Source organism: Amblyomma maculatum, chromosome 1 (assembly GCF_055883805.1).
Source record: "Amblyomma maculatum isolate TAMU_Amacu chromosome 1, ASM5588380v1, whole genome shotgun sequence".
NCBI lineage: Eukaryota > Metazoa > Arthropoda > Arachnida > Ixodida > Ixodidae > Amblyomma > Amblyomma maculatum.
The window spans coordinates 167,470,442-167,497,547 of NC_139344.1; the positions used below are offsets into that span (position 1 = coordinate 167,470,442).

The window sequence follows — 27,106 nt, forward strand, 5'->3', positions numbered from 1 at the left end:
AGAGTAAGAAAGCCCCATTCCCCCCAAAATTTGGCAACAGCATTGTGAGCAAAGATTCATGGGCATACCTCTGGTGAGAGGTACATTAAACAACCTCTGTGTCCTCAGAAATTTTCTTTGTTCGCCATTTTCTTGAAATTGGCACAATCTCTGTGTTGAAATGCTATGTCAATATGAGATTTGGCAGTTTGAGAAGCATGCTGAAAACAGTGTGGAATTACTGCAGCTCTACCATAAACCTTTTTTGAGATAAAGGTCTAGAGACTAGGTAAAATTTCGTTTCCTGGGCCGATAGACCCCTTTCATAAATGTTGTCTGCTTAATCTCTATGCTGCGTTCCCCACTAATGGCAGAGCAGTAACGTTTTGATGGCCATAATTCGTATGATTTATCCATCAGAACATATTCACATAATCCCCCTATCACCACTATATGAATCTATGTAGCAGAAACATGCAATTTTAGCTCTCTATCGCCATTTTTCTGGCGGAGTGACGCCATGTTTGGGGCAGGAAACAGCGTGGGAAAGCCTACTTCACGATTTTTGCAAGAAGTCTATTGTGAGAAATCTTATAAAAACATCTAGACTACCCAGAAAAGTGAAAATTAACTGAATAGAAATAAAAACATGCACATATTTAGTCAGAAAATGTTCAGCTACATAACATTAATGTATTTTGTGCAATTCATAACCAAAGTTGGCCAAAACAGCAAAGAAGCTATTTCTCTTCGTTATTAATTCCCCGTGCCTCGAAAAAATTCTTGGCAGCAAAACAAATTGCAGATGTCTTCCTTACAGTCATCAGGCATATATAATTTTTAATATAAAAGGTCGCCTGACCATGCTTTGTTCGATCTTACGTGGAAACGCACTTGTGCTGAAGTTCATACTGAAGGCGTGCCATTTTCATAGCACTGCTAAAAATTGCTAAAAGAAAATTCTTTTCCAGCTCAGGGCTTCATCCACTCATAGCACAGCTTACAGTTTTTGTGGCATGTTGTGAAGAGGTGGAGTCTGCCCTCAGAATTGACAATCTGCGCTAAGAACTGTTCTCTGAATCTAGATGCTCAAACCCCACTCGCTGTGACTGAACGAGCTCTGCAGTTCTGAAGAACTTCTGCAAGTTCTGAAGAGGTGTCCCACATGCTGAAAATTTCCTTGTTGCTAAAGCACTAGTTAATGGTAATAAAACAGCACGAATGCAAAGTGAGCAGATGTAACTGCTCAAGAATGAGCTGAAATTGACGCTACATTTTCCTTAGGCCACTGGTTGAAATTCCAGGCCAATATTTGATTCATCATCAGAGTTTAAGTCAGAGCTTGTGAAGTTGTCTTCAGACTCTTTGCTGCTGCTGTTAAAAAAAAAATAAAAAAATTCGACCATATAAATCACGGAATCATGCAAACGGTAACGAATTCATAGTACTTCCTAAATCGTGCTTGACGTCATTTTTGTTGACATTTCAAGCAATCCCGCTATGAATAATTATTACTTCAATGATTATTTTTTCTATGTCGCCACCTAACGGAAAAAAAAAAGAACTACCACCACACGGAAGGCAAAACTACAGTTGTCATACTATCTGCTTAGATTGGGCTATGTGTTTCAACACACACAAATTTGCGTTAGGTGGTGCGTCAAAAACCATTGATCATATATGAACGACAGCCTGCAGGGGCGGTTAAAAACGATTTAGTGGATGGCCACCAACAGTACTGCATTGCAGCTTCCTCATCTTTCAGCCTTCCGCTTGTTTTAAATGGCGACGGCGTCTTTGATGTAGTATAGCTGAGGCGAAATGAGTGTGGGATCTTATATCACCAAGATTTACGGTTTGGTTTATGAGGTCTAACGTCCCAAAGCAACACCGGCTATGAGGGAGGGCTTCGGAAATTTCGACCATCTGGGGTTCTTTGGCGTGCACTGACATTGCACAGCACTCGGGTGCCTTGTTTTTCACCTCCATCAAAAAGCGGCCACCACGGCCGGGACTCGATACCGCTCCTTAGGTGCAACAGTCGGAACACCCAAACCACTGCAGCACCATCATGGCAGGGTCCAAGATTTATGAAACCAAATAACAATTGCAGAACCATTTGGTGTTTGTAAGATTTACATGGCACAAACAATTCAGGAAAAAAATACATATTTACATATTGATTGGTAGCAACATTACTCTGCAAGGAAATGGCAATATGCAACAACTAATTATGTGAAATATATTTTGCTGTGAAAAGTGCCTAATTTGCATGGGAAATGATGCTAGATTTGCTTAAAACAAAGAAATGATTGCTAAACTAGCCTACACTGAGAAATATCTGCCAATAATACCATCATCATCAACATCTTGAGGTGCGAACATAGAGCGCAAAAGCAGTAGTAGTGAAGATGCAAAACCAGGCGACGCCAATAAAAGGTTTGCTTTCGGAAATGCCATTAAAAAAAAAAAAAAAAAAAAAGACTACTTAAAGCGATTGACAAACCATACATATTTTTTTTTTTTTTTTAGGTGTGCCTATTAGGTGTGAAATATTGGTTTCCGTGCTGCTCAATTCTTAGCCAATAGGAGATAGAGCCATCGCTTATTTTGAACAAATTTTGCACTTACGTCCAGTTTCACTTGCTTTTTGCAATTTATAGTCGCAATATTGAATGTTGAGATATAACTTATTGTAGAATGTCTATTTTTGCATTATTTGGCCAAAAGTTGTAGTTCAGCACCCAGTAGCTCTCCACCTCATGATGCTTAAAGTGCCAATGGTGGCACTATGCACGCTTTATGCAAACTCCCATAGGTGGCGGCACCAGCTTTCTCTCTAGATAAGAGTAAGAAACTCTATGGGGGTCAAGACCTTTGTTTCCAAAACGTTTACTCCAGAAAACTGAGCATCAGGTCAAGGCAATGCTAATATCCTTAGAAAAATTAGCACAGCATCATCGTTTGTTGGCATAAAGTTGAGCACATTTTGGATCATCAGTCATTAGGCATACCAACACTGTACAAAGGTGCTTATGAATAGGTTCTAAGGTGAATGCACCTCCTGTCAAATTCAGCCATGTTACAGCATACCTTTTTTGCAAAAGTTGACTAGCAGTGAACAGTTTCAACGTACCCAAGCACTTTTATCTCATCACTCCAAAATGATGACAAATCATCAACCATAAAGGTAAAAAATGAAACCCCCATGAAATGTCATTTACCAGACAAGTCATCACGAATCCTAATGAATGACCTCCCTGCAATGAATCGCCATGTCCAAATTGAAAGTATGACCGGGCACCAATGTGCACGTTGCTTCCAGTTCTATCTTTCTGTGCACGTTTTAGAATGAATGTGATCCTTTTATGCAGCTGCAAACAGTAAGTTCTCTCTGCTATCCTTTCTTACTATCCTTCCTGTTTTTATTTCATCCTACCTAGTGCACTCACTAGCCTTTATTTTTGCCAGCTGCAGATCTGTTACCCAAGGAATAAATGGCAGTTTCTGTGACTGGCAAACATCTTTTATTTTTCCCTTGGTTAGTTTGATATTCAACAAAAACGCTAAAATCACCTTCTACGGCCTGCCACAATCAGTCAGGATTCCAGGGTCTTGTTCACAAGCCACCAGAAAATAACTTCGGAAACTGCCTTTGAAACAACATTGTTTACTACAATACTATGCTAGTTTTGAAAAAAATATATGTGCAAGAAATAATACAGTATGTGACTTATGATGTGTGCCACCTCAGTGGCCACAGTGACTTCAAAACTTCAAGGGTGTCATCCACTAAGAGCTCAAAAATAGCAGAAGCAACCTGGTCTTTCACAACTACCTCTTCACGGCTGTAGTCCACCCACTCAGGCTCCTCACTCCGGGCTTCTGAGTGTAGAAAAATGTCCACAAAACTCAGTCCTCGGTTATCGAAATTCCGGAACGCAAGTTCTGAATTTTCATGGAGTCCAGGCACAGACATTACTTTGTGCTCGACAATTTGCACAAATGATTCAAGTGTGGAGGGCAAAGGCTGCTTTCTTCTAAGACGCACACTTCGTTGCCATGGTGGTGGAGGCATGTCTGTCGCTTCAGTGCTGAAAATAGAAGTGCCACCCTGTTAGCTTTGACCTTTCACAGTAACCTCAGAGTGATAAACCAAGTGCTGACTGGCTGTTTTTCTTTTCTTGTGTACACACATAATAAGTTTGCAATTATTTTTTCAATTGTGGGGTTTAACATCCAGATTTGGTATATGGGCTATGACTTATTTTGACCCACTGGCATTGCATAGCACATGGGCGCCTTTTTAAATTTTGCCTCCATTTAAATGTGGCCCTCATGATTGGGATTAAACTCACAACCTAGGGGTCAAGCAAGTGAATGCTAGAGCCACTGAGCCACCAGGACAGGCAAGTCCATGATGAAGCTTTGCATGCTTACTGAGATGGAAGTACCATAAAGAAGTGGGTGAATAAGGCAATGCAGCTGCACTTGGTTTGTGGCATTGTGCGCGAAAATATAAGCACAACCTAATTAATACGGTTTCCAAAAGTACGGACGAAAATAATATAATGCCTTAGCATTGAAACTACTATATTCCCAAAATTTTACTTAGGAATGAAGTTGAACTGTATTTACTAATGCTTTGACTTACTATTCAGGAACTCCCAAAGGAACGTGTACATTTTCACATCCAATATTTCATACTCTGCGGTGTCCAAAAGTTCAACTTTTTGGACCAAATTTGACACCAGCAATACTGTGGAGATTGTTTTTTTTTTTTCGGCCAAAGGCTCGTTTTGACATGATATAGACAAGAGCAGGCATATTTATCGCAAACAATCGGTTTTGCACGGCCATGAAAGCAAGGTGAAGCTGAGTCATTCAGACGGACTAGCTTGGCTCTCTGTTCATCGTTGCCATTTCAAGCAGTTGCAAAAAGGGACTGCTCATTGTCTTCTTCGCGGTAGCTTACAAAAAGAATGCAATTGGACTGACAATGCAGCGCGAGCGCCATCTGTCGCAGGTTGCTCAGACGCCGCCAGAGAGTCGGTGCATTTACAAAGACTCTCATTCCGCTAGTTTTTTTCCCCGTGAATTCCAACTTGCTCTTATCACTACCACTGTCAACCATGGAAACTGAATGTTATTGCTTCGTGCGGTGTGTGCGCATTCGTTCCCAGCATGAGCATGACCTGCAGTTGTATCACAATATATAATGAAGTGGCATGGACATGAAGAAAGCATGACTGGCTGATATGTTCTATATGGAGCGTTGTAGTAGTTACAGCTTAAAACGATCGCTTTAGTGAGGCACCACAGTACATGCGGTGACCGCCTTGAGTGGGTCGCATACTTCCCAGCAGCACGCACGCCTGCTGCATCGGCAGTGAAGAGGCTCAAAAATGTAGCTGCTGATGATAACGAGCATAGACAGATAATTGCCAGCACGAAGCTGTTTAAATTCATATTCTGCAATTTACAGTAGTAAAAAGGAACATCAAAAGTTTACTGAAAATTAAAAGCGCACCGATGCCAGCCTCAGAGCATGCTAGCTGCCCACCCTGCAAAGAGCCAAACCAATCTAATCCAACATGGCTACGCGCATACACGTGGCAGCCAGCTATAGCACAGCTTACCGATCGCTTTCGTGCTGGCCGCTGCAGACGTGGTTATTCCTGCCTTTTGTCACATACTACTCTCATGCAGCGCTTCTGCGCATTTTATTGAGTGCTTACCATAAGTGCGTATTGGTTCTTCTATTGTGGCAGCTAAGCCATGCGTTGGCGTTAAAGTAATATATCGCGCCTCGCCTTGCGGCGTGGCCACAGCAAAAAAAGAAAACATATTTGCTGTGTGCCAGCTTAAAATAAAAATGCACTGCAGAATATATTGTGACATTTTCCCTGACTTGACTAAATTTTTGATGGTTACCCTGACATTTCACTGATTTTTCCCGGTGCATAAAATTTCCCTGACAATTCCCAGTTTTCCTGTTCGCTAGACACCCTGACTAGTATTATCTAACAAAGCAAGCAGTTGACCTGGTGAAAAAAAAACAAAATTCAGACCATGCTTCACTATGAGAAATGTCAATGCTCACTTCTGTCTAGCACAGTCGCAATCTTGAAAAGCAAGATGAAAAGCATACAGAGTGTTTCCCTAAAAGCTATTAACACATTTAAAACATTTAAATGTTATTGTAATAACATTTAAAAGTAACCTTTCTTTAGCTGAAATGCTCACCAATAGTAATGACCTAATCATTTTTTAGAATTTTAAATATAGAAATTTCATCAGATGTTGGAAAGGAAATTTCCCTGCACATCAGCCACAACAAATCCGCAAAGTTCAAGAGCATACGTAGCCATGCCTGCAAGCATATACTACCAACTCAGCAATGTATATGTCACATACTCTTTCCCCAATTACTACAAGTGCTGCAAAAAAAAAAGAGCATGTGGCATATGCATCGCTGGATGGTGAACAATTGTGTGTGTAATAGTGTGCCCTCCTCAGCGATGCCATTTCAGTGCACCAGTTGTGCAGGGCCAAAACTCCTTGCTCTAAAATACTGTAAGAACCACTAAATCTAAAAGTGTTATGGCTATTAATACCATCATCATCATCATCAGCCCAACTACGCCCACCGCAAGACAAAGGCCTCTCCTGCACTTCTCCATTTATAACCCTGTCCTGCGCCAACTGCGGCCACATTACCGCTACAAACTTAATTTCATCCGCCCACCTGTCTTTCTGCTGCCCCCTGCGTTACATTTGGATTTTCTTGGAACCTAGTCAATGCCCTTAATGACCATCGGTAATCTTTTAAATGTCACGCTCATGCCCATTTATTCTTCTGGATTCTCCTTCGAATGTCTTTATGTTTGTTCCCTGACATGCTCTGCTTGCTTCCTGTCTCTAAATGTTACACCGGTTGTTTTCGTTCCTATAGCTTGCTCTGGTCATCCTCAAATTAAATTGAACCCTTTTCGTTGGCCTCCATGTTTCTACCTCATATATGAGTACAAATAGGATAATGTTGATAAATACTTTTCTCTTCAGGAATACTGATAAACAACTGCCATTCATGATCCAAGAGTGCCTTCAAATTCACCCCACCCTTCATATTCCTATAGATATTTCACGTTCGTGGCCTGGATCTGCTGACTACTAGCCCTATATCAAGGTTTCAAACACGCGATGCCACACACACCCACAGAGCTGCGTTGCAGCCTGGTGGCTTCAAAAATTTCTGCCTTTTTTTCCAAAGCATGTGCCAGCCTCACAAGTTGGCTTTAACCACCAGACTAGTTTTCCAACTAAACTCGATTAAATGACCTCGTCCCAAGAAGGTGCGTGCTCTTTGTAAAAATGAAAAGAGGCTTTGTCTCTCTGATTAATGTTGAGTTTGGACAGATGGCAGCTGCCTTCAAATGCGAGTGTGGTCTGGGAACAAGACCTTTTTGCTGACATTTATTTTATGTAATCCGTTTATATTTTCCTTTTTTGTTTAAAACTCTTAGCTGTTTTTATTGTGTGTTTTTTTTTTATTTCCGGCTCATGGCCTGTGAGGAATTGCATTTTCTCAATGTGCCCTGCATTCAAATGAGAGTTTAAGGTCCCTGCCCGATATCGAAATATCCCTTTACCACTCCTGGCACTTTGCTATCATAAACTGTAATTCCCTTCCAGGACTGTCTACCATTACTGCAGATTTCTGTTTAATAATTTTTTAGACTGCACCAATCCAGTTTTCTTGTCTAGGTCATTCATCATGCTTAGCTATTCCTTCCAATTTACTCAGCAAGACATCATGGCTATTACTATCCTATGCAAAGAAAAAAAAAATACTTTTAACTCAATGCCAATTTTTAAACACTGCAAACAGTGTTTGACGAAATCCCCTGACTTATCAACACATACTAATCTTGGAATAAGCAAAGGTTGTAGCAGCACTAACGTGGGGGATGATACGCCTGGGGACGTAAGTTGAAGATCCTGCTTCCTTGTGGAAGAAAAGGATTCCACCAGAAGATTAATAGAAAGGGAAAGGAAGCGTCAACTCACTTCACAAGTAATAAATAAAGAGTCATCCTCGCTGCACAATCCTGCCAACATTTAGCAGGAACATTTTTAACAAAAATGACAATAAAGTCTTATTATTTTGGCCATTGTTAACTCAGAATGCTGGATAACTTGAAACACCTCGCCCAGTCCAGTCAAACTATATACAGTTCTATGGCATAAAACTAATTCAGATGACTTTGGTAGCACTTTATTAATTTGGAGAGGTGGTGAGGCTCACCTTCTGACTTTGCTGTGCAGTGGACTGCACACTTGTTAAATGCCGTTGCTGTTTGTGCAGTGAAATCTCCTCTTACACAAAAACGCAAAGGTGCTGTTTATAATGGGTGTTATACGATAGCAGTGAAGCTCTTTGCTGCTTTGCACAGCAAAGGATGCAGCAGGTGCTCACGATATTGGAGGATTTCCCTTTCAATGCCCCCAATAGCATGTACAAAATTAAGCATTGATGGAAGTAAACAGTCATTGCTGTGCTGCTCCGATCTCAAAATCAAGCAACTATCGCTCAGACTTTTATCAAATAAATTCACCACCATGCAAGCAGTTTCTGAGTTTCTTGGAGGACATTCAATAATTTATTTTTTGAGTGTTCCGAACGTTCTCTCTGGTCTCTTGGAAGTTTTAATTGACCAGCTTGTACTGTACAGTAACATCTTGTTAATCCGAGCCCCGTTAATTGAAGAACTTGGATTACTCGCACTATAAGCGCGGACCTGGCAGACGCCCCTGTAAGTCTAGGGTGTTGGATGCCCGCTAATTCGGACATGGGTGGGCTCACACTGGTGAATTCAAAGAAAGGGAGGGGGGTCACATCGAGGTACGACCCATGTAGCCAGCGATTGTTCAAACAGACCTTTTTGAACAAGAATTGCATAAAATAGTTATGCCAGTGCCCCTCAGACACATGCACTATGGTTGGCGCGATGAGGATTGGAAGTTTTCCATTGCTGAAATGTAACCCAGCAAAATAGTTTCATTTCGCTTCTCACGCCATCCCGCTGCTGCCATAGGGTGCGCGCATCAGCCAGTTGTAACGTTTTGGACACTGCTTACACTTCATGCCGTTCTAACGCATACATGTACTTCTCTCTTGAATCCCCATGTTTTCTCCGTGCGAGTATCTTGACCCATTGTGTTCTTAGGATGCTTCGGCGCATACCCAGTCTCAATATGCGACGGGGTCGTTTGTCAAGAAGCACCACTGCTACTGCGTCGCACTGCGAAAAAAGCCATGGAGGCACTTGCGATTTGCCGACAGTGTGCGCAAAGCAATGCACTTGAAGAAACCGCAAAATATCGTAGTCATCACTTACTTTTTGTCTCATGCACAGACAGCCACATTCCGGGCATTCACTTGGATAAAATTAATGCGATTCAAACACTTTTTCGATAGTTCAAACTTTACAATAATTTGAACATTTTTACTGTTCCTTTGATGGCCAACTTAACTTAATCTTACTGTATGGAAAATCATGGTAGCATCTTTATCATTAAAATAAGGTAATGCACCAATGTAGGTAGACTTCAATTTCTCTCCTGTTTGGAAGATGCTTTGAAAGATGCTGCTGTTTCTGCATTTATAATAGAGCCCCGACAGTGTACAAAATCATAAAATGTGGCAGCTAGTTAAGCAGCACTATTATTATAGTTGGATACAACTGAAGAATGAAGCTGGAAACACATCTTCAAGGAGGCACTGTTAGTAATAGTGTTGACTCACTGTCACAACATCGCGGTCAACTACCTCGCACCTTCTAGCGTGGCGCATTGCAGATGGCCAGCAGTGGCAAGGCGTTTGAAAGCAACATCTTGACAAAAGGCCAGCCAACACTACTGGTTGGAGGCCCTCCTATGAGAGGCTGCTTTGTTCTGGAGTTCTTTCCGACTTCAGAACAGTTTCTTTTCTTTTTAAGCAATATATAGTGCTCAATATGATGCCTTGTGTGCAGTAAATGCAGGGAGACTGGTTCGCGGCAATATGTTGATAGAAAACAATGCCACTCACCAGAAAAGCTCCTGTGCTGTTTCCCTCACCAAATCAAACACGAATTCACAGTAGGCATGATGGCTGTCTTCGTCAACAACGGATGTTTTCTTAGCAGGAGCCGTCTCATCCACATGCTCTTGGTCAAATGCCAGCTCGGAAAGATTTCTTCCTTGTCTAACGGCACTGTAAACGGTGTTAGCTGCCTTCCGTACCAAGGCTAAGACTTCAGCCTCCGTGTTTGGAACTTTCCAGGGAGCCTCAGGAAACAACCTGGACATGAAGCCGCCCTTGGGTGGACTGTACGGAGGAGGTGGCTTGTTGGGAATGCGCCGTTGGTAGGCCAAGGCACTTTCATCAGAACCAAGTCCAAAGTCATCGTCAAACCAGTCCTGCTCAGTAGTCGTTGATAAAAAGTCTTCAGCCTGGACTGCACGTGAACACAGTTCCTGGAAAAAACAATGTCAGAGAAATATTTCGAGAAGGGAGACAAGCTGCTCATCGAGAAAGCTACAGGGACAACAATAAAAGAAACAAATTTGGGAGCAGTTGACTTCTTTTCACAAAGTTTTGAGAACTGAAACTTTGCAATATTCAAGCTTTACTGGCATACTGAAGTCAAAACAGGAAAGAAGAAAAAAAAAAAAAAAGATGCAAGCACAGTCTTTCCCAGTTCTTTGAATATAAGCTCCACTTGAATGGTCCATTTCAATGCAAGTATAAGTGCATTATCAAACTTGGGTGCATTATCAAGCTTGGGATCAAAGCAATTAGGTAGAACACACTTGAGCTCTAAATGACCACTGCTGACGCGAGAAACTGCAGTAATATTTAACTGCATGAAACATGAATAGGTGCGCCTTATCACATGTAACAGGAACAGAAGATCAAAAAACAAACACTACGAGGATTAAAGGCATATACAAATGCATGAGATGCATGGCAGCTTTTATCATGCGTGTATACAACACTCCTGAAAAACGTGGTTAATGCTTAGTAAGGAGTTGTTTCTACAACACACCATAAGGAGCTAACAAGATATTTTTTTTTAGGCTAGTGCTCTCAACTTTTCCCCAGCTTTTATTCCATGTTCAGAACCTGTACAGCACATGATAAGCTTGCCCTATCACAAAAACTACCTATTGAAACAGAAGGCATTGAAAAGACATTTTTAGGACCTATCACAACTGAATGAACATCTCGGCAATAAAATGTACTGCTTCAATCATAAATTCTTGGAGAACATAACTTTGGAAATATTTCATTTCTTTGAGTCCAGGGTGCATAGATCGAAACTGAATGGTGCACTGTGTGATTTGCACACCAACAGAGAAAGCTTTTCTCTAGGATAAGAGCACTGAAATTGCTATTTTCACAAAACTGTGGCTCTCAAATAATATCTGAAACAGCTTCTTGATAACATGCTGTTTACCGTCTGCAGACTTGATAGGGCTTCATACAGGGATGGTGGTGTTCTAGTGTTTATTAAACGCAGCCCGAATTCTTCCCTCCTTATTGTCCATCCCTGCCATGAAGTTCTTTGTGTCAAACTCACCTTTTCCACAACCAAAACTATAATAACTGCAAGCGACAGTTCTTTTACTGCTGAATTATGCTCCGTTCTGCTCTATCTTTATGCTTATTTTTTCTCGTGCCAATTTCATCCTCAGTGGAGTCTTATTTCCCAGACATCGTCTGAGAAAACTTTTGCACATTCTCTTGCCAAAGATTTCCTTAACACTGCCATGATTTTCAACTTCAGCGAAGCAGTGAAAATTCTTACCCACGACAGTGACACTTTATTTGGTCTCTACGACCAACCCAGAGCTCATCTATAGTCACTATCATGCATAGACAGCTTCAGTGACCCCAACATTATTGTATTCAGCCGTTCACTTCTCTCTACACATGGCAGCACTCTACTAGGCATATTTGCGATTACAAAAAAGAAGACGTGAGCCATATTACCTTGGGGCTTGAGTTCTTTCTGCATGACTGTCAGCAATCTGCCTATAATAGGACGCTCGGACAAAACTGGCCAATTTTCAAGAAGGCAATTTTAGAGCTGTCTGAAACGTACATTCCACCGACATGCACTAGCAGTGATTCAAACAAACCCTGGCGCTTGAACTCCTTGAGGAAATTTTCTTGGAAAAAAAAAAAAGCTTTACCGTAAAGCTAAAGTTAGTACATTAGCTTTCAAGAAAAATTTGCATGCTTCGAGGAATACAAACATCTAAGGTGTGCCCCCCCCCTCCCCCCCCCCCCCCCCAAAAAAAAAGAAAAGGTTTTTCCCAATGATCACTATGGAGTCTTAAATAACAACTCAAAGATATTTCCAGTTTTCACACATTAGCCTGCCTTGAATACACCAAGCTTACAAAGCTTTACCTTCCCAGAGATTGTTCTTGCCAGCATTATGAGTGAAGGCATCTCTGCTCTGATAGACAAACTAAACATTTCCAGTGACACAGGACCAGATAAAATTACTGCTCAGACAACAAAGGCTATAAAAAACATATCTTGTCATGTCTGAAGAGCGATCTGTGATCAATTCCTTGATAATGATTCAATATCTAACGAATGAAAAATATACAAAGTGGTCCCCGTGTTCAAGGCGGGCAATTGTACAAATCCGTCCAATTATCGACGTATTTCATTAACCTGCGTTCCCTGTAAATTCCTTGAACACATTATATATTCGCATATCGCATCCCATCTGAATTCTACCTCCTCCTCCTTCAAAAATTAGCATGGCTTCTGTTATTATTATTCTGTCACAATTGTTTCAGTTCACCATGGACCTTCACCTGAAACTTGATTTTTTGCTCCAAACCGATGCGATCTATCTGGATTTTTCTAAAGCATTTGACCAAAATTACATCGATGTCTCATCAACCCTCATCAACATATCGTGTCCTAATTTTCAAACCTTCATCCCCGTACACTTGTTTTGGACTAGATTCACCCCTTCCTCCCGTCGCACTCTCGGTTTACTGTAATTGACAGCCTTCCTTTCAAACAACTTGCGTAACTTCTGGTGTACCACATAATTTTTATTAATGACCTTCCCTCTGATAATACATCCACATCTTTGCCGATGAATGCATTTAAACAACATATAAATACCCACAGTAATAAGGCTACCCATCGGAAAGATGTTAAAATCAAAACTGACGGACACTCAGGGTGATAAAACATAATACTTATAGTGCAGTTTTATGCAAGTTTCATGGAATCACTGCAACTCAACTCTTTAATATTCGGTAACTTGGGCAGACAAAAATGAAGGCCATTTTTCACATACATTCAAAGTTCCCTTCCAACATGAGAAAACTGGCATATGAAACTTGTTTACGGTAAGTTCAAATGTGAATCCGGGATCAGTTGTCATCAGTCCTACTTAACATGCCTGAATCCATTCAGAACCATCCACCATGCTTCATATAATCAACATAAAGACTACCATTGCAGTACAAGCTCAATAAAATCATCACTCAAATCGTCTTAGCTGTTAGACGCAAAGTGTTGTGCCCGTGTTTTATTTTCATAAGCTATATACATCAATTTCCACTATATACAGTAGAACCTCACTGATACGTTCCCGTTTCATACGCTCAAAATAGTGGGCAGTAACGCATCTCCCATAGAGTTACACTATTTTTCTCCTAGTGATATGTTCCTGGAAAACACTATTTCCTGGTTACTACAAAAGAAATTTACACAAATTGTGGTCGTATAAGTTTGCGACGTTTTGCGATCAACCGGACATGTGCTAAAGATGCACTCACGACATGAAAAAGTGATCAGCAGTGCTAATCAGCCACAGTTGCTTTCCTGCAGTGCCTAGGTGCAAAGGGACAAAGCATCGAAAATGCCAACGAGTCAACATACGAGGCGACAGTTCCCACGGAAACATGATTGCCTGAGGAGAAACACGGTGGCTTCTTTGTGGTGCCTTAGGGGCATAGGAGTGAACCATCTGAGAAGCGCTTACATACAAACTGATCGAGTATGCGGGACACACGCATGAGCAAAAACGCTATGAATGTAAGCCATCACAATGGCTTCCCCGCAAGTCACTGGTGTAAGGGCACAAGGCACCCGGAAACACCCAAGGAAGTGCTCCCAGCTCGTCATTGACATCTATGAACTAGATTTGTTACTCAACCTATTCCCTGCTCAGGACAACATAAATACGGACTGAATTCTGCGAAAGCTAAAAAAATAGCAGTGCATATTTTGTCTATAAATGCTAATCTACACTTTTATGCAGTGAAAGCCTCAATTCTAAATGCCTTTGATACAGCAGTTACAAATTTTTAAAAAATCATGCAGTTCAGATCATGCGTTTTCCCGCATTCATCATCATGCATTTTCCCCGCATTTTTTCTAGAACACATCAACGAGGTTTTACTGTACATGGCTCTTTTATAACTACTTCAATTTGTGCATAATGCCATCTGCTTGATTCAACAGTGTCGAACAAATTATTTTAAGGTTCAATAACAACTAACACTTTTATTAAGTCATTCTTCCCAATCATGACTAAAGAACAGAACTTGCTGTCTGTGCCAATTGCTAATGAGCGTAACGCATCTAGATTTAAGGCAACATTGCTAAACCACCTTCTTGACTGACATGCTCTTTGCTCCGTTTCATGTTTATATTAATTCTGGCCTTCCCATACTGACCCTTTTGTCATTCACCCTTGTGTATTTGCTGTGCTGTCAGAATACTCATCCACGAGCATGATGGTGTTAGGAACTAGCCAATGTGGGTAAATCCTGCTCCCGAATGGCACATTTCTTTGCTCCACTATGTGTTTATCTTGCCGCTTTTATGCCGACCTTTTGTTTCTGTAGTATATCTTTTGTATCCCCCCTCACAATGTAATATCCAGACAGGGGGCCTTCAAGGATGACAAATGATTATGACGATAACAGCAATTTCACATTAGGCAACTCCTGGAGCCTTCCAAGCAAAAAGAATAAATAGCTTATATTACAAGTTGATCAGCTCTGTGACTTATATTTGAAGCTAGAAAAATGGTGGCAGTGATCGCACTCATATGCAAAGGCTGAAGGTTTCAATCCTCAAATGCAAGCATCAGATTTGAAAAAACTCGGGGCACTACCCCCTACAAATTTTTGGGCAAACAGCACCTTGTACTCTCATGCCTTTCATATTTAATGATCCTAAAATAAACTATAACTAGTACTATAATATGCAACTGGTGCTTGCTATATTTATATTTACAAAAATAAAACAAACAATAATCCAGAAATAACATTTTCAGAAGAAAAATTCAAAGAAACTAAGTCTAAAGAAAGTGGAACATTGCCTGATGCGTACAGCACGAACACTCACCTTAGCACCTGCCTCTGAAGGCGCATCCTCAGTCAGCGCAAGAACTGGAGCTGCTGTAGCATCCTTCCAGGAAAACTCCTCATCGTCCAGATCTGTTGAGAGCACCATCAAATCTTGTGGCCTTTGAAATTCACGGTTATTCCTTGTTTCTTCAATGCTTGCGAGGATCGCATTCACCTTTTGGCTTACGTTGGACATTTGACTGTCACTCTCAACAGACACTGCAGTGAGCAGTCTTTCCTCTTTTGCAATGGCCAACACCGAATCGACTGCTTCTGAAACCAACTTGTCAGCAATTGCATTAATCTGCTCAGCGTCCCAGGCCCGATCGCTGGAATTTAAAAATTCCGCTGCCTCAGGTCTCTCGATTTGGGTAACATCAGCTGGTGATGTTCCATTACTACAGACCTCAACAAGAAGTTCATTCTTTGTGCTGCTGTCTGCAGCAGTTGTAACAGCTTCCTTTAAGGGCACAGTTAAGTGCTCGTTACAAGACACCACATCGGCAGGAGGCGCACATTCATTTTGTAGTATTCTGGCAGGCTCAGTAGATGTTGCTTCTTGACCTGTCATGACTTTTTCCACATGCTGCACACTAGAACCCTTACCGCTGACCAGGCTCCGAATGGTGTCTTCCAGAAGGTAACGAAGTATGCTGTCAACTGCCTCATTAACTCTGCGCTCCTCAGTTTTTTCTTCGCAAGATCGGCCTGCGGTTATGACTACTCTATGCACAATTTCCTCAGTGTACTCAGCTACCTCCTCTGCGGCTGCTGATTCATCTTCCAAGCTGGATGAGCATCCTGAGCTGTCAGTAGATCTGCTGCCTGCTGGACTTGAAGCTCCCTTGAGCACAGATGCCTCATCCAGATTTTCTGTAGGACCTGACTCTCTGTCACTACAGACCTTCGCCAGTACTTGCACCTCATCAACAGGAAGCCCCTTGTCTGGGCTTCGATTAGACAGTTCTCTTGCTTCATGACCCAAAGATGCCTCAATGTCACCAAGTGAAGAAAGTATACCATCAGAGGTTGTGTCATTTTGGCATTCAGACCTGTCACTGGTAGGTATACAAGGCTCCTCTACAGGCTGTTCACAGGTGTTTGCTTTCCCTTTTGCACTTTCTTCAAGTGAGTCATATTCTGATGCTGCTACAATGATGTGCTCACTGACGTCCTCCCCACTAGATGCTGCATTCTCTATGGTAGCATCAGGTGAACGATCAGTGGTGCTCTTTGCTAAAGCAGCAGCACCAGCAGTTACATCAGAAGCAGGTTCACTAACAATCCCAGCTAAGTCAGAAGTGTTATCTTGGGATGTTACTGCATCAGGGGCTTCTGTATTAATGAGCTGAGAGCCTTCAAGGTTAAACTTGGCATCAACCACTTTTAAGCATGACTGTTCTGCACTTCTGGGACAGTCAGACAAAGTGGGCACCCCTGGTTTCGGAACGTCGGTGCTTTCAGTACAAGAAGGTTCCACAACTTCTTTTCTGCTCAGCTCTTCCACAATGTCAGAACTAGTGGACGATGCAGATGCCCTTGAGCTTGACTTCTCAGTATTCTTATGACTGGCAGATGGAGTGGCTGATTGCGGCGTCAAATCCTCAGCACTAGATGAGGCAAATGATGTGCCTTCATTGGTGTGCTCTTCCTCTGTCCCAAAGTCAGATTCTAAGACAGTAGAGAAAGAAAAGCGAGAACAAAGAAACTATGAAAGCTCTCAGAGACTGCCAAGTCATATAACACTGCTCTCTAAATATAGATAATCACATTTACCATATTTTTTTGGAGATGCACTCAATGCAGCCACTGGAGATTCTGGACACGGTTTTTGGTCTTTTTTCTGCAGCACCTATTAAAAAAAAAAAAAAAACAAAAAAGAAAAAAAAAAAACGGGGCATTGCAAGAAATTGAAATACTATTTACAATAAACCAGAGAACACACTCAAGGAAAATGCATCATTTAATTCGGATAGCAAAAAATCATTGTCTGAAAACTTGCACTCACTAGCATAGGTTCAAGAGGTCCTAAACTTTTGCTGTGCAAGAGTTGCATGGTGTGTATTGAGTCCTGTGTGTTAGAAAGGTCCACCACTCATGCCTCTTTAGATGTCATTTTCAGATTCAACCCAACTACATTGCAATTCGTCACGAAAACAAGATTCTTGCACACTGCAATAAGAGAGCCACTGTGCGTGATGTGAAATGTGATTTTGAAGTGGATGTCGAATGTTTGGAACTTTACCATACATAATCATGCAGTTGCCTAGTATCTTACATAGAACAGTGGTGGAAGCAGGCTCAAGCATTTTAGAGCAGCTTTGGGAGCAGTAGTAAAGATATTTTGGAGCAGCTTTGGAGCAATAAAACGAGTTTTGGAGCATTTGAATTGTGTTTTAGAGCAGGTTTATAAGGTCAAATGCCTCTGATAATTGTAGTAATTGTAGTTTTCTTTTTCTGACAGAAAAATATGAACTCTCCAATCTGATTCCTTTTTATGCAAGTTCAATGCCTCTCCAACTTCCCACTCATTTCTGACAAGACAAGCGGCCAACAACTTGGAACAGACTAGTAGCAGCAAATGAAACGCTTGCTTGTGCACTTCATAACTGAACACCTAGTTGGCCTATTCTGACAATTTGGAGCTCAGATTAATGGTCATGACATTTCTGCTCTCTATCTTGTGCATATCCTTTTTGATCCTATGGCTGTGTGATAAATTTTTGTGCAGTGGTCAGTAGTGCCTTCAGGAAATATAGATGGCACTGAAGGGTAGCCTTTTCATCTTTAAGAATTTTTACTTCACTACCACCTGCCAATAGTTCTATCATTCTTTGCTTGAACAATGCTGGGGCTCATCTTTAAAATCTTGGCAATAGGCCCTGTATGACTTTCCAACGCTCTTGAGAAGCTTCCTAGTGAGTGACATCTTTGGAGTACAAACCCATAGCAATTCAAGTATGATTGTGTCTGCCGTAGGCCCAACAAGCTTGTTGCTGATAAAGAGGCTCGATGAGTGCCTGCTTGTTCATAGAGCAAAACTATTAGAATAACTTGTGCGGTTTTTCCGGATGGACAAGTTTCCTTCCGAACGGCTCACAGTAGTTTGAGCCTATCTGCTTCGCTTGCTGCTCTCGCTTCTCTCTCCACCGGCGAATCAAAAGGCTGAGAGGAGGTGCTACGTCACATGCGCAGTGCATTTTTTTTTTTTTCGCAATTATCTCCAATCGCCAGTGGCTCATACTAAATTTACTTGCGAACAAATATTTATTATGCCCCATGCTTCCTTCCCTTTCATTTGTATTAGGCCCAGAGCAAGATGCATTATATCTTTGCCTCTGGTGCAAAGACATTGTTCCCATGCTCTGCTAAATTTGATGGCAGAACATCAAAACAGCCAGTTTGGAGCAGTTTTGGAGCAATATTGCATTTTGGAGCAGAATGGAGCAAATGGAGCAGCGCTTCCAATCCTGATAGTACAACAGCTCAAAAGTCAGCAGTTAGAAAAATAATTCTAGCAATAAATGAATGCTTTGGAATCTGAAGTGGAGTAAATATCTGATATAAAAAAAATATTGGTTCTTTTCTTCAAATTACCAAGGTTCTGGTATACATGGGTGAAGCACAACATTATTTTTAACCCTTCATGTGTTTTTGCCATACGGGTACTGCGGCCAAATTACGTCCTGCGGGTTTTTGCCGTATGCGTACTGTGCTGCTTCGCACCCTTCAGAAGACACACACTTACTGGGAGGTGCTGCCATCCTCTAGAATGTACAAAAATTGTCTATACTATTGTCTATAAATTGTCTATATCGACACTCACGGGGTGTCATTGCTCTCCCATTTAGTTAGTTTCATTGATGCTATGACTAATACTTTCCCTATATATTTTTTGCCTATTTATCTGGCCTTTCACAATTTCATTTAAAATCAGGAATAAAAAAATTTGACACTGGGGGTAGACTTTTTTCGAACATTTTCAACACTCATACGGTTAAACACTACAAATTCAGCTGCAATGGAATGAACGTCTACAGCTTGTGAGCCCACACAGTACTTCAAGAGTGCAGTAAAAGGAATCATTGCTTAGTCTGTTAAGCCCTTCCCACCAGAAATCATTCACTCTATATGCTATCAAAGAGCAACCGACATTAATAAACCAACAAATCTGTGAACAGAGGCAAGCACACAGATACAAAGGCTGCTTCAGTTATGTTAGCCAAAGGTTTGAAAGAAAGAAAGAAGTTGCAAAATGCAGACATAAAAACAGAAAAAAAAAAAAACAAGAATGGCTGCCAAGTACCTAGAGCAAAAAGAATTACTCTTCAAGCTAAGCCAATTTTGCTGATTAGGTAGTGTCAGTAATTTAACTTTTACACCTAGAAACACAAAACAATGTCCCTGAATGTGCAGAGTAATTTCAGAAAGAAAAAAAAAGGTCAAATTTTTGCAAAAGGCTTATTTTGAAAGTTTTGCTGACTATGAACATATCATGACAACTATTTTAACCTGTGGCAAGAGAGTGTTTCTAAGCATTCCATGCTGAGCAGTACTCTTTCAATGGTCACCGACATGATGCACCCAAGCTCAAGCATCCAAAACTGCTATTAGCACATGCAAGTGGCCATAATCACATCCTCTTCCATAGATTTATGCACTTCTTTCCCGATGTGAAGAAAACATTCTATTGCTGCTTTTAAACTTTTATTATAAAACATGGTAGAATCTCGATGATAAGAATTTCGAGATATGAATTCATAAAATTCCCTGGCCAGAATGTATTGGTTACAAAGTGCAGAGTCTCGGAGGTGCTGAACATTCTTCAGTGCCACTACAAGTCATCTGGATGTGCAAACCACTACTTTGAGCACTACGCACTGCCTGCACATCATCGACTCCGTAACAACCAGTAACACTGCCAAGGCTCATGCGCGTGCATGAGGCTGCGGATGCCAGTCAGTGATTCATGGACACTACTGACCGCGCCATGCCAGTGTCGAGTGGCCAAACTCTAGGCATGCCCATATTTGGTATCGTGACATGAAAATCTGCCTATGTATGGACAGCCATCGACTACTCCCTTGGGACGGAGCTGCGAAAGGGCGAAAGCTGCGGGGGAGCTAACAATGGCAGCCGGCAGCCGCGAAAACCGGTCAATCTGTGAAAAGGAGGCACAACAATGGAGCGCAAGGGCTTAAAGGGACACTAAAGACATCCAAAGATGGTACGAAAATCTAATAAACTACAATTGGTGACACTGTCGCCGCGTATCCGGCAGCAAAAAATCGAATAATTGCTGAGATATTGCGATAAGAAGTTGAGGTTTTTTCTTGTTCCCGCCGGTCGAATTCAAACTGTGCCCTCCGACTACGTAGTCGGAGTTGAGTGACGCACACTATGACTTAAGCGGAGACTCCGTGATAGCTAGCGAGCCAGCGCGGCCCGCAGGGTCGCATCCAAGATCTATGTACAACTGGTCGCGCAACTTGGAAGAAAACGCATGCAGCTGCCTACTGCCAGCGGCATCAACTCGATGATGAGGGCTCCTGCGAACTGTGAGGCAAATTACTAGTGCACAGAAAATAAGATCTGCCAGAACTCCAAGGAACTAGAAAGTAAACATAATATCCGCGCTCAGGAATGAATGCAGTTTTGTTTCTTGCGTACGAAAAAACGTGTTACATTTATAGTAATATTTTAACTTGTTACTAATGGCCTCTCTCGGCCATTTATTATCAGCTGCGTAGTTGCCCAAAGCTCAGAAATGGCTCAGACCAAAGCTTTTTTCATCCGCGGAATGGGTGCGTCATCGGCCCCGGTTCAACGTTCATCGTTGCGTGCTGCGTACAGAGTGGGTTATCTGTACCAAACAGTCAGTATTTCATTCTGCTGGTTGTGGTACAGCTTTACAGCAAGGCGAAGACTGTGTGCTAGATGAGAAACTGATTGCCGCTGCATGTGCGCATTTCCGGACGATGGGACAATGCTGCGTCACAGCTCGGCGGCTCGGCTCGGCCTCCCAGGCACGTCGCAAAAGTGGTGGCTTGTTTTACGGATACACGTCTGCATGAGCGGCGTATCGCTGCATGTTTTAATTGAACGGTGAAGGTGAGATTTTATTGCCCCCAAGACGCGTGTCGCATTGCTCAAAGCCTTCCGTTCCGCTCCCTTTGCTGCGTGTTTTGCTTACTGCGTCGTATTACCGCACCAACGTTCGCTGAACGTGCTTTAGCTGTTATTACAGTGATGTTCCTATTGTCAATGGGATCTTTCTCATGAACATGTTAAATGCTTAAGTTGTAAATTTGTAACCTCACATTGGCTCCTCTCAATGGCAAATGAAACGAGAGTAAAATAATGGAATCGTGAACAGGGCGAGATTTATTGGAGCGAAGCTATATCGTAGATATTTTCACTTCTCAGATGCATTAACTTCTAAATACTAGCAATCCCAATTTGAATTGCTTGCCTAAGCTCTTACAGGCAAGCGCTAGCGTTATTCCGTTCGTTTGTTTTTTGTTCTTTGACACTGATATGTACTTTGTTTGTTAGCAAGATCTTTTACCCTTTTATAATCTCACCGCGTCTCGTTTGGAGATCTACGCTCAGATCATTTTGTTATCACGAGGATTTCATGAAGACCGTGACGAATGAGCGGTGGTCGCTTTCCTACACTTACAGATTTCATTGTCGTGAAGCGTCTATGTAAGTAATCGTGAATTAATAAAGCCTGGCTTTCAATGCAGCACAGCTTCACTCATTTATGCCCTTAGTGAAATGCCTCAAGCCATGTGATTCTATCCATGTGCTTGCCGAATTCACTTGAAGGCCCTTGTTCACAAACGTGCCCGAAGAAATAAGCCACAGAATGCGCTTACATGACGCGCGACGAAAGACTAGGCTAACGACGACGGAGGCAGAACGATGCCGTAACATTTCAGTTAACGTAAAACTTGACAGTAGAAATCCATGTCAAGTAAAGTTGGCTGAACAGTTACGGTGTCCATTTTTCTGCCTTAACCGAGCATCATTCTGCCTCCGTCGTTGTTGGCCTTGTTTTTCGTTCATAAGTAAAAAGACAATCAAATTCCCCGCCAAAAGTATGTCACTGTGACATCACAAGCAACGTCACGTGTTTGTTTTGCCTCACAGTTCGCAGGGGGCGCCGTGAAACCAAAGCCTCGCTCAGAGTCGACACGCAGGCTTCTATGGGAGTTACGCTACCATTTGTTCTTCTACCATGTCGCATCCCTCAAGGGCCAACATGGCAACAGCGTACTCGCAATGACGGCCACAGCCAAAATAAATAAAACGATGAAGAGAGATATTTACCAAGCGATGGGCCCATAAAGGAAGAAAAAAAAACAGAGCGCTTGTAATGCACAATACTTTACATGTTTCTCAAGCTTTTGCGCTCCTTCTTGCACTGTGTATAAACAAACCGAGCCCTCGGTCATTGCAACGCTTCCAGACATACAAATAAGATTTAGTTACCAGCAAAACAGAGTCCTCACTGCTGCGCTTGTCAGTTTTGAAGCTTCGTCGCACATTTTTCCTTCAAGGTTTGTGCTACAGCTCCATGTTCAGCGAAAATTACGTCCACGGTAGCAGAGCATGACCGAAGTGCCGGCGCCACTAAATTTGCCAGTGCTGTGAAATTCCACATGTTAAAATGGATCCAGTGCACAATATAGTGCGCATAGGCATCCAGAACATTAACTGCAAGATGTGAGAGCAGGCAGCATGCGCTGATGGTCAAGAAGTTGTAATTTTTAGACCGGCAGCAGAAACACTTTATTGTAAATGGGGCCATGACATAAAAACCAGAAATATTTCCAAGGTTCCTGTGGCGCGGCGTAGTCGGGCTTTACTGAAGCCAGCTGGTCCAGTAAATCTAGCACTTTAGGCAGAGCGTGCCTAGTGCTTTTAGCATTCCTTTTGTTTTGCTTTGTTGTTGTGTATTCAGAGTGTATGCTATGTGCTTAAAAAATTGGTAATAAAGAAAAAAAAAAAGTGGCGTAGTCGAGCGGTTAGCGCCGATAATACGGAACAAGCAGTAGCGAGTTCGAATCTTACCGCTACTGGCGGTTTCTTTTTTCCTACAAATCGATTTTTTTTTTACCTTTTGTAATGTATTTCTGGTGCTTCGTTATTTTTAGTTTTTACTTTTTACCCGAGGCCCTTTTTTTTCACCGGGCGACGAGCGCAATATGATCGACGCTCTCTTTGGTATGAGCGGCAAGTACGCCCCTTTTCTTTATGACGCCTGCAAATAGCATGTTGAAGGTCTTGTTGATGCAGTGTGTTGGTCAGATGTGCCATGATTTAGTGAACAATTGAATGATAATGCGTGTTTCCTTCGGTACTTAGCATATGTATGCTTTCGTGGCTTACGCAGCTGCAGTCAAGCGGTCAGGTCGCAGTCGAAGCGGCGACGGCGGCGATATGTTGGCGCAGAAGTGTGAACGAAGAAGCGTGTCGGCGGCAGCGGATTTCGCTCGCTCGTGCCTCCGAATGCTCAAATGGGAACCATCAAGGCACATCTGCTGCTCCAAGCTCATAATTCAGGCGCTGCAGGTCCAAGCAAACTATCCGAGTGCGCACAAAATGCCTGAGCCGAAACATAACCAAAACTGAAGTGGGTGCCTGTGGCGCCTCCAAGTATATTTTTGTATTTGCCTTGCAACGTTTACGTTGTCTTTTCGCCGTCGTTTACGTATGATAAAAGCGTGTTATTATATTCGAGACAAAACCTACGACCGCATTCAAATGGGCAACGTAATTCGCATTTGTCAGCCTCCGTGATCCCTAGCGCGTCACGTGATTTGTAGTTGCGCGTTTCGGCTGTGGCGGCGATACATGTATTTCTGTTCTTCCTCTTTACTACCTTATAACAGCTCTGTTTTCAGTAAGAGTGGATTTTTTGTAATCAGGAATTGGCATTCTATCGATGCAAGCCCACTTCAATTTTCTCTTTAGTGTCCCTTTAAAAGAGGAGGCGAACAGGAGAGCGGGGGAGAGCGATTGCAGGCAGCGGACGAGACGGTTGAACAGAAGACAAACGGGGCAGAAGACTGAGGCTGCGCCAAGACCTGGAAGCCCAGGGCCTAGCCGCCGTTCAAGTTCGGCCCCAGTCATCCTGCCTCCACGCCTGGCAGCTCATCCCACCCGCCAGCTGGAAACTAAGGAAGCAGCAGCAGCCCTTGGCATTGCACCACCTGGCCGTGGCGAACAGCCAGCCCTTCTTCGGAGCCCGTGCAGTACCACGCCGACGCAGTGACGCAGCCCAGTGACGACGCGCCACAGCATTCGGCATTCCAGCCCTTCTTCAGAGCCCGTGCTGCACCATGCCGATGCAGCCCAGTGACGGCGAGCCATAAACAAAACTAAGCCAGTTGTTCTAATTAAATATGTTTACTCTATCCCGAGTCTGTGCCTCCATCTCCTCATGCCCAGTGTGGACCCAGGACCATTTTAAGTAACTCGAGTCATCACAATATTGTGCCAGCAAGGATCGCTGACGTCATGATTGCCTGTCGCATTGTATGCACTGCGAGAAGTCTGCATAAGCATGTGACCCACAAACAGCCGACATTATGACTGTCAGCGACAGTACCCGCCGTGAACAGTTGGCGGCAGGGCACACAGCAGGGGTGCATGGCCAGTACATCACTGATTCCACAAGCGCTAGTTGCGTGATACGCACAGGAAGCAGTTTGTGGCAGCGCGCAACCCACACATTGCCAACATCACAATCTCCTGTCGGTCTGTACGCGCCGTGAGAAGTCTGCGGCAGTGCACAACCCACACATCGCCGATGCTGTGATTGTCTGTCACACTGTACGCACCATGAGTGGCGAGCTGTGGCCATGTGGCCGTAAATAAATCTTCTCAGCTGTAAAAATATCTGTGTGAATAGCTTTCCCATGACTCTGCACACTGATTTTTGTTCATTCTGATGATACAAAACTTTAGATTGATATTAATTTTTTCATAACCTCGTGATATTCGAGATTCATATCACAGAGATTCTACTCTATTATAGTCGCTTTATCTAGTTGATGTACAGTCGCTACACCAGGTTATATAGCAAATTCAGTCAACTTGTGCCACTTGCATTTTCTTTGGATGCTCAACAACTTTTTAATTGAAACTTTTGCCCGTCTTTAGCATGATACAAGTCAATCTAGCCAATTAAAAAAATCAAGAAGACATATACTTCTGTGCACTTCGGAAGCTTAGCCGTTTACGATGTTGCTATAATTAGATACAAATAAAAAAAATAAAGGAGCTTTTGCCCCTCAAAAGGCCCCGCCCCAGCCAATGCCGGTTCATTGATTGGTCAACGCCAACAGGTTCAAGGGGATAATAACTGCTAGCAGGACAACAGAGCGTGTGGTAAATGAAAGGAAGTTTACCACACATTAACTGAATTGCCAAAGACTGCTTTTCTTCTGGAGTTGTGCAGGGCTACAGCGAACAAAAGGCATTGGTTCTTCCTAAAGCCTTGGCCCACATTTTGTGCGGCTAAGGTACACATATCAGGGACGATCATTCCACCACATGTCCAGCATACAAGTGCAAGAAAAAAATTTACAACAGGGTATATAGGCTGTAAAGAAACCATAATTAGCATTATCATCATCAGTTATGGTTGGTTGGTTGGTTTGTGGGGTTTAACGTCCCAAAGCAACTCAGGCTATGAGAGACACCGTAGTGGAGGACTCCGGAAATTTCGACCACCTGGGGTTCTTTAACGTGCACTGACATCGCACAGCACACGGGCGCTTTTGCTTTTCGCCTCCATCGAAAAGCGGCCGCCGAGTTATGTCTCAGTTATGTCTCAGTCATCAGTTATGTCTCCTGCATGGTAAATGTACAGTATTTTGCGTTTTTATCATGAACACTTTAAAAAATTTTCCCGCTTCAATTGCTGGCTCATCTGCGGTGAAACTGCGCACAGAGCTTGCATATAATGATAACTTTTGTATCGTGGCAAGTTTTAGAGTGGCAGGTTATCACCTACGCAGTAATCCACACACCAAAACCTGCAAAAGCCATCTTCTCGCTGGAGAGCGTTGGTGGCGCCATCTCTTTACTGCAGTTGAAAGCGTCATGAAAAGGCGCCGATGGGGGCGTTGCAAGGTACGCGGGCCATTTGAATATGCCGTTTCAAGCGTTTCGTCTGCTTCAACTGAAGTGTTTTGAACACTGCATCCAACTTAGCGAAGAGATATTAGATACATCCGATTTAATGCGGTGTTATCAATAGAAAAGGCATTGTTTCAAGTCTTTTTCTTTGTCAGGTGATTGTATCGAATTCAGCTGATTAGTCTGCTTTAGTGGAAGAAATCGCGCAGTCCTGAGCAGCTGAGGACAACATCGCTAATTCTTTGAGTTTCCTCGCTTATTTCCTATGCTAGTGCAGCAATTTTATTTGCAAATGACACAACGGCGTATTCAAGCGGCCCGCATACCTTGCAATGCCCCCATCGGCGCCTTGTCGTGACGTTTTCAACTGCAGTGAATAGATGGCGCCACCAAAGCTCTCCAGCGAGAAGATGGCTTTTGCAGGTTTTGGTGCGCCGATTTCTACGTAGGTTATTACGGTTTTGTATCATTCAAGGCTCAACCGAGTAAGTATCATTGTAAAACTTGCCATGATACAAAAGTTACCGAT

The 27,106-nt window shown here is 42.6% G+C and overlaps 1 protein-coding gene across 10 annotated transcripts in view; it reads right to left on the reverse strand.

Annotated features, from left to right (window-relative positions):
* Positions 1 to 2,037: 2,037 nt before the first annotated feature.
* The window catches only part of LOC146204829 (uncharacterized), a 175,849-nt gene continuing 150,780 nt past the window's right edge, over positions 2,038 to 27,106 (reverse strand). For 4 of the 10 annotated variants that reach the window (XM_084589533.1, XM_084589527.1, XM_084589529.1 and 1 more), the window contains 4 exons: positions 17,200 to 17,275; positions 15,422 to 17,094; positions 10,073 to 10,500; positions 2,039 to 4,073 (listed from right to left, as the gene is read on the reverse strand). In XM_084589533.1, the coding sequence (XP_084445659.1) occupies positions 3,713 to 4,073; positions 10,073 to 10,500; positions 15,422 to 17,094; positions 17,200 to 17,275 (2,538 nt within the window). In that variant the 3' untranslated portion in view covers positions 2,039 to 3,712. Of the gene's footprint in view, positions 4,074 to 10,072; positions 10,501 to 15,421; positions 17,095 to 17,199; positions 17,276 to 27,106 lie in introns of all 10 variants that reach the window. The other 6 variants (XM_084589531.1, XM_084589535.1, XM_084589530.1 and 3 more) reach the window with 3 other exon arrangements.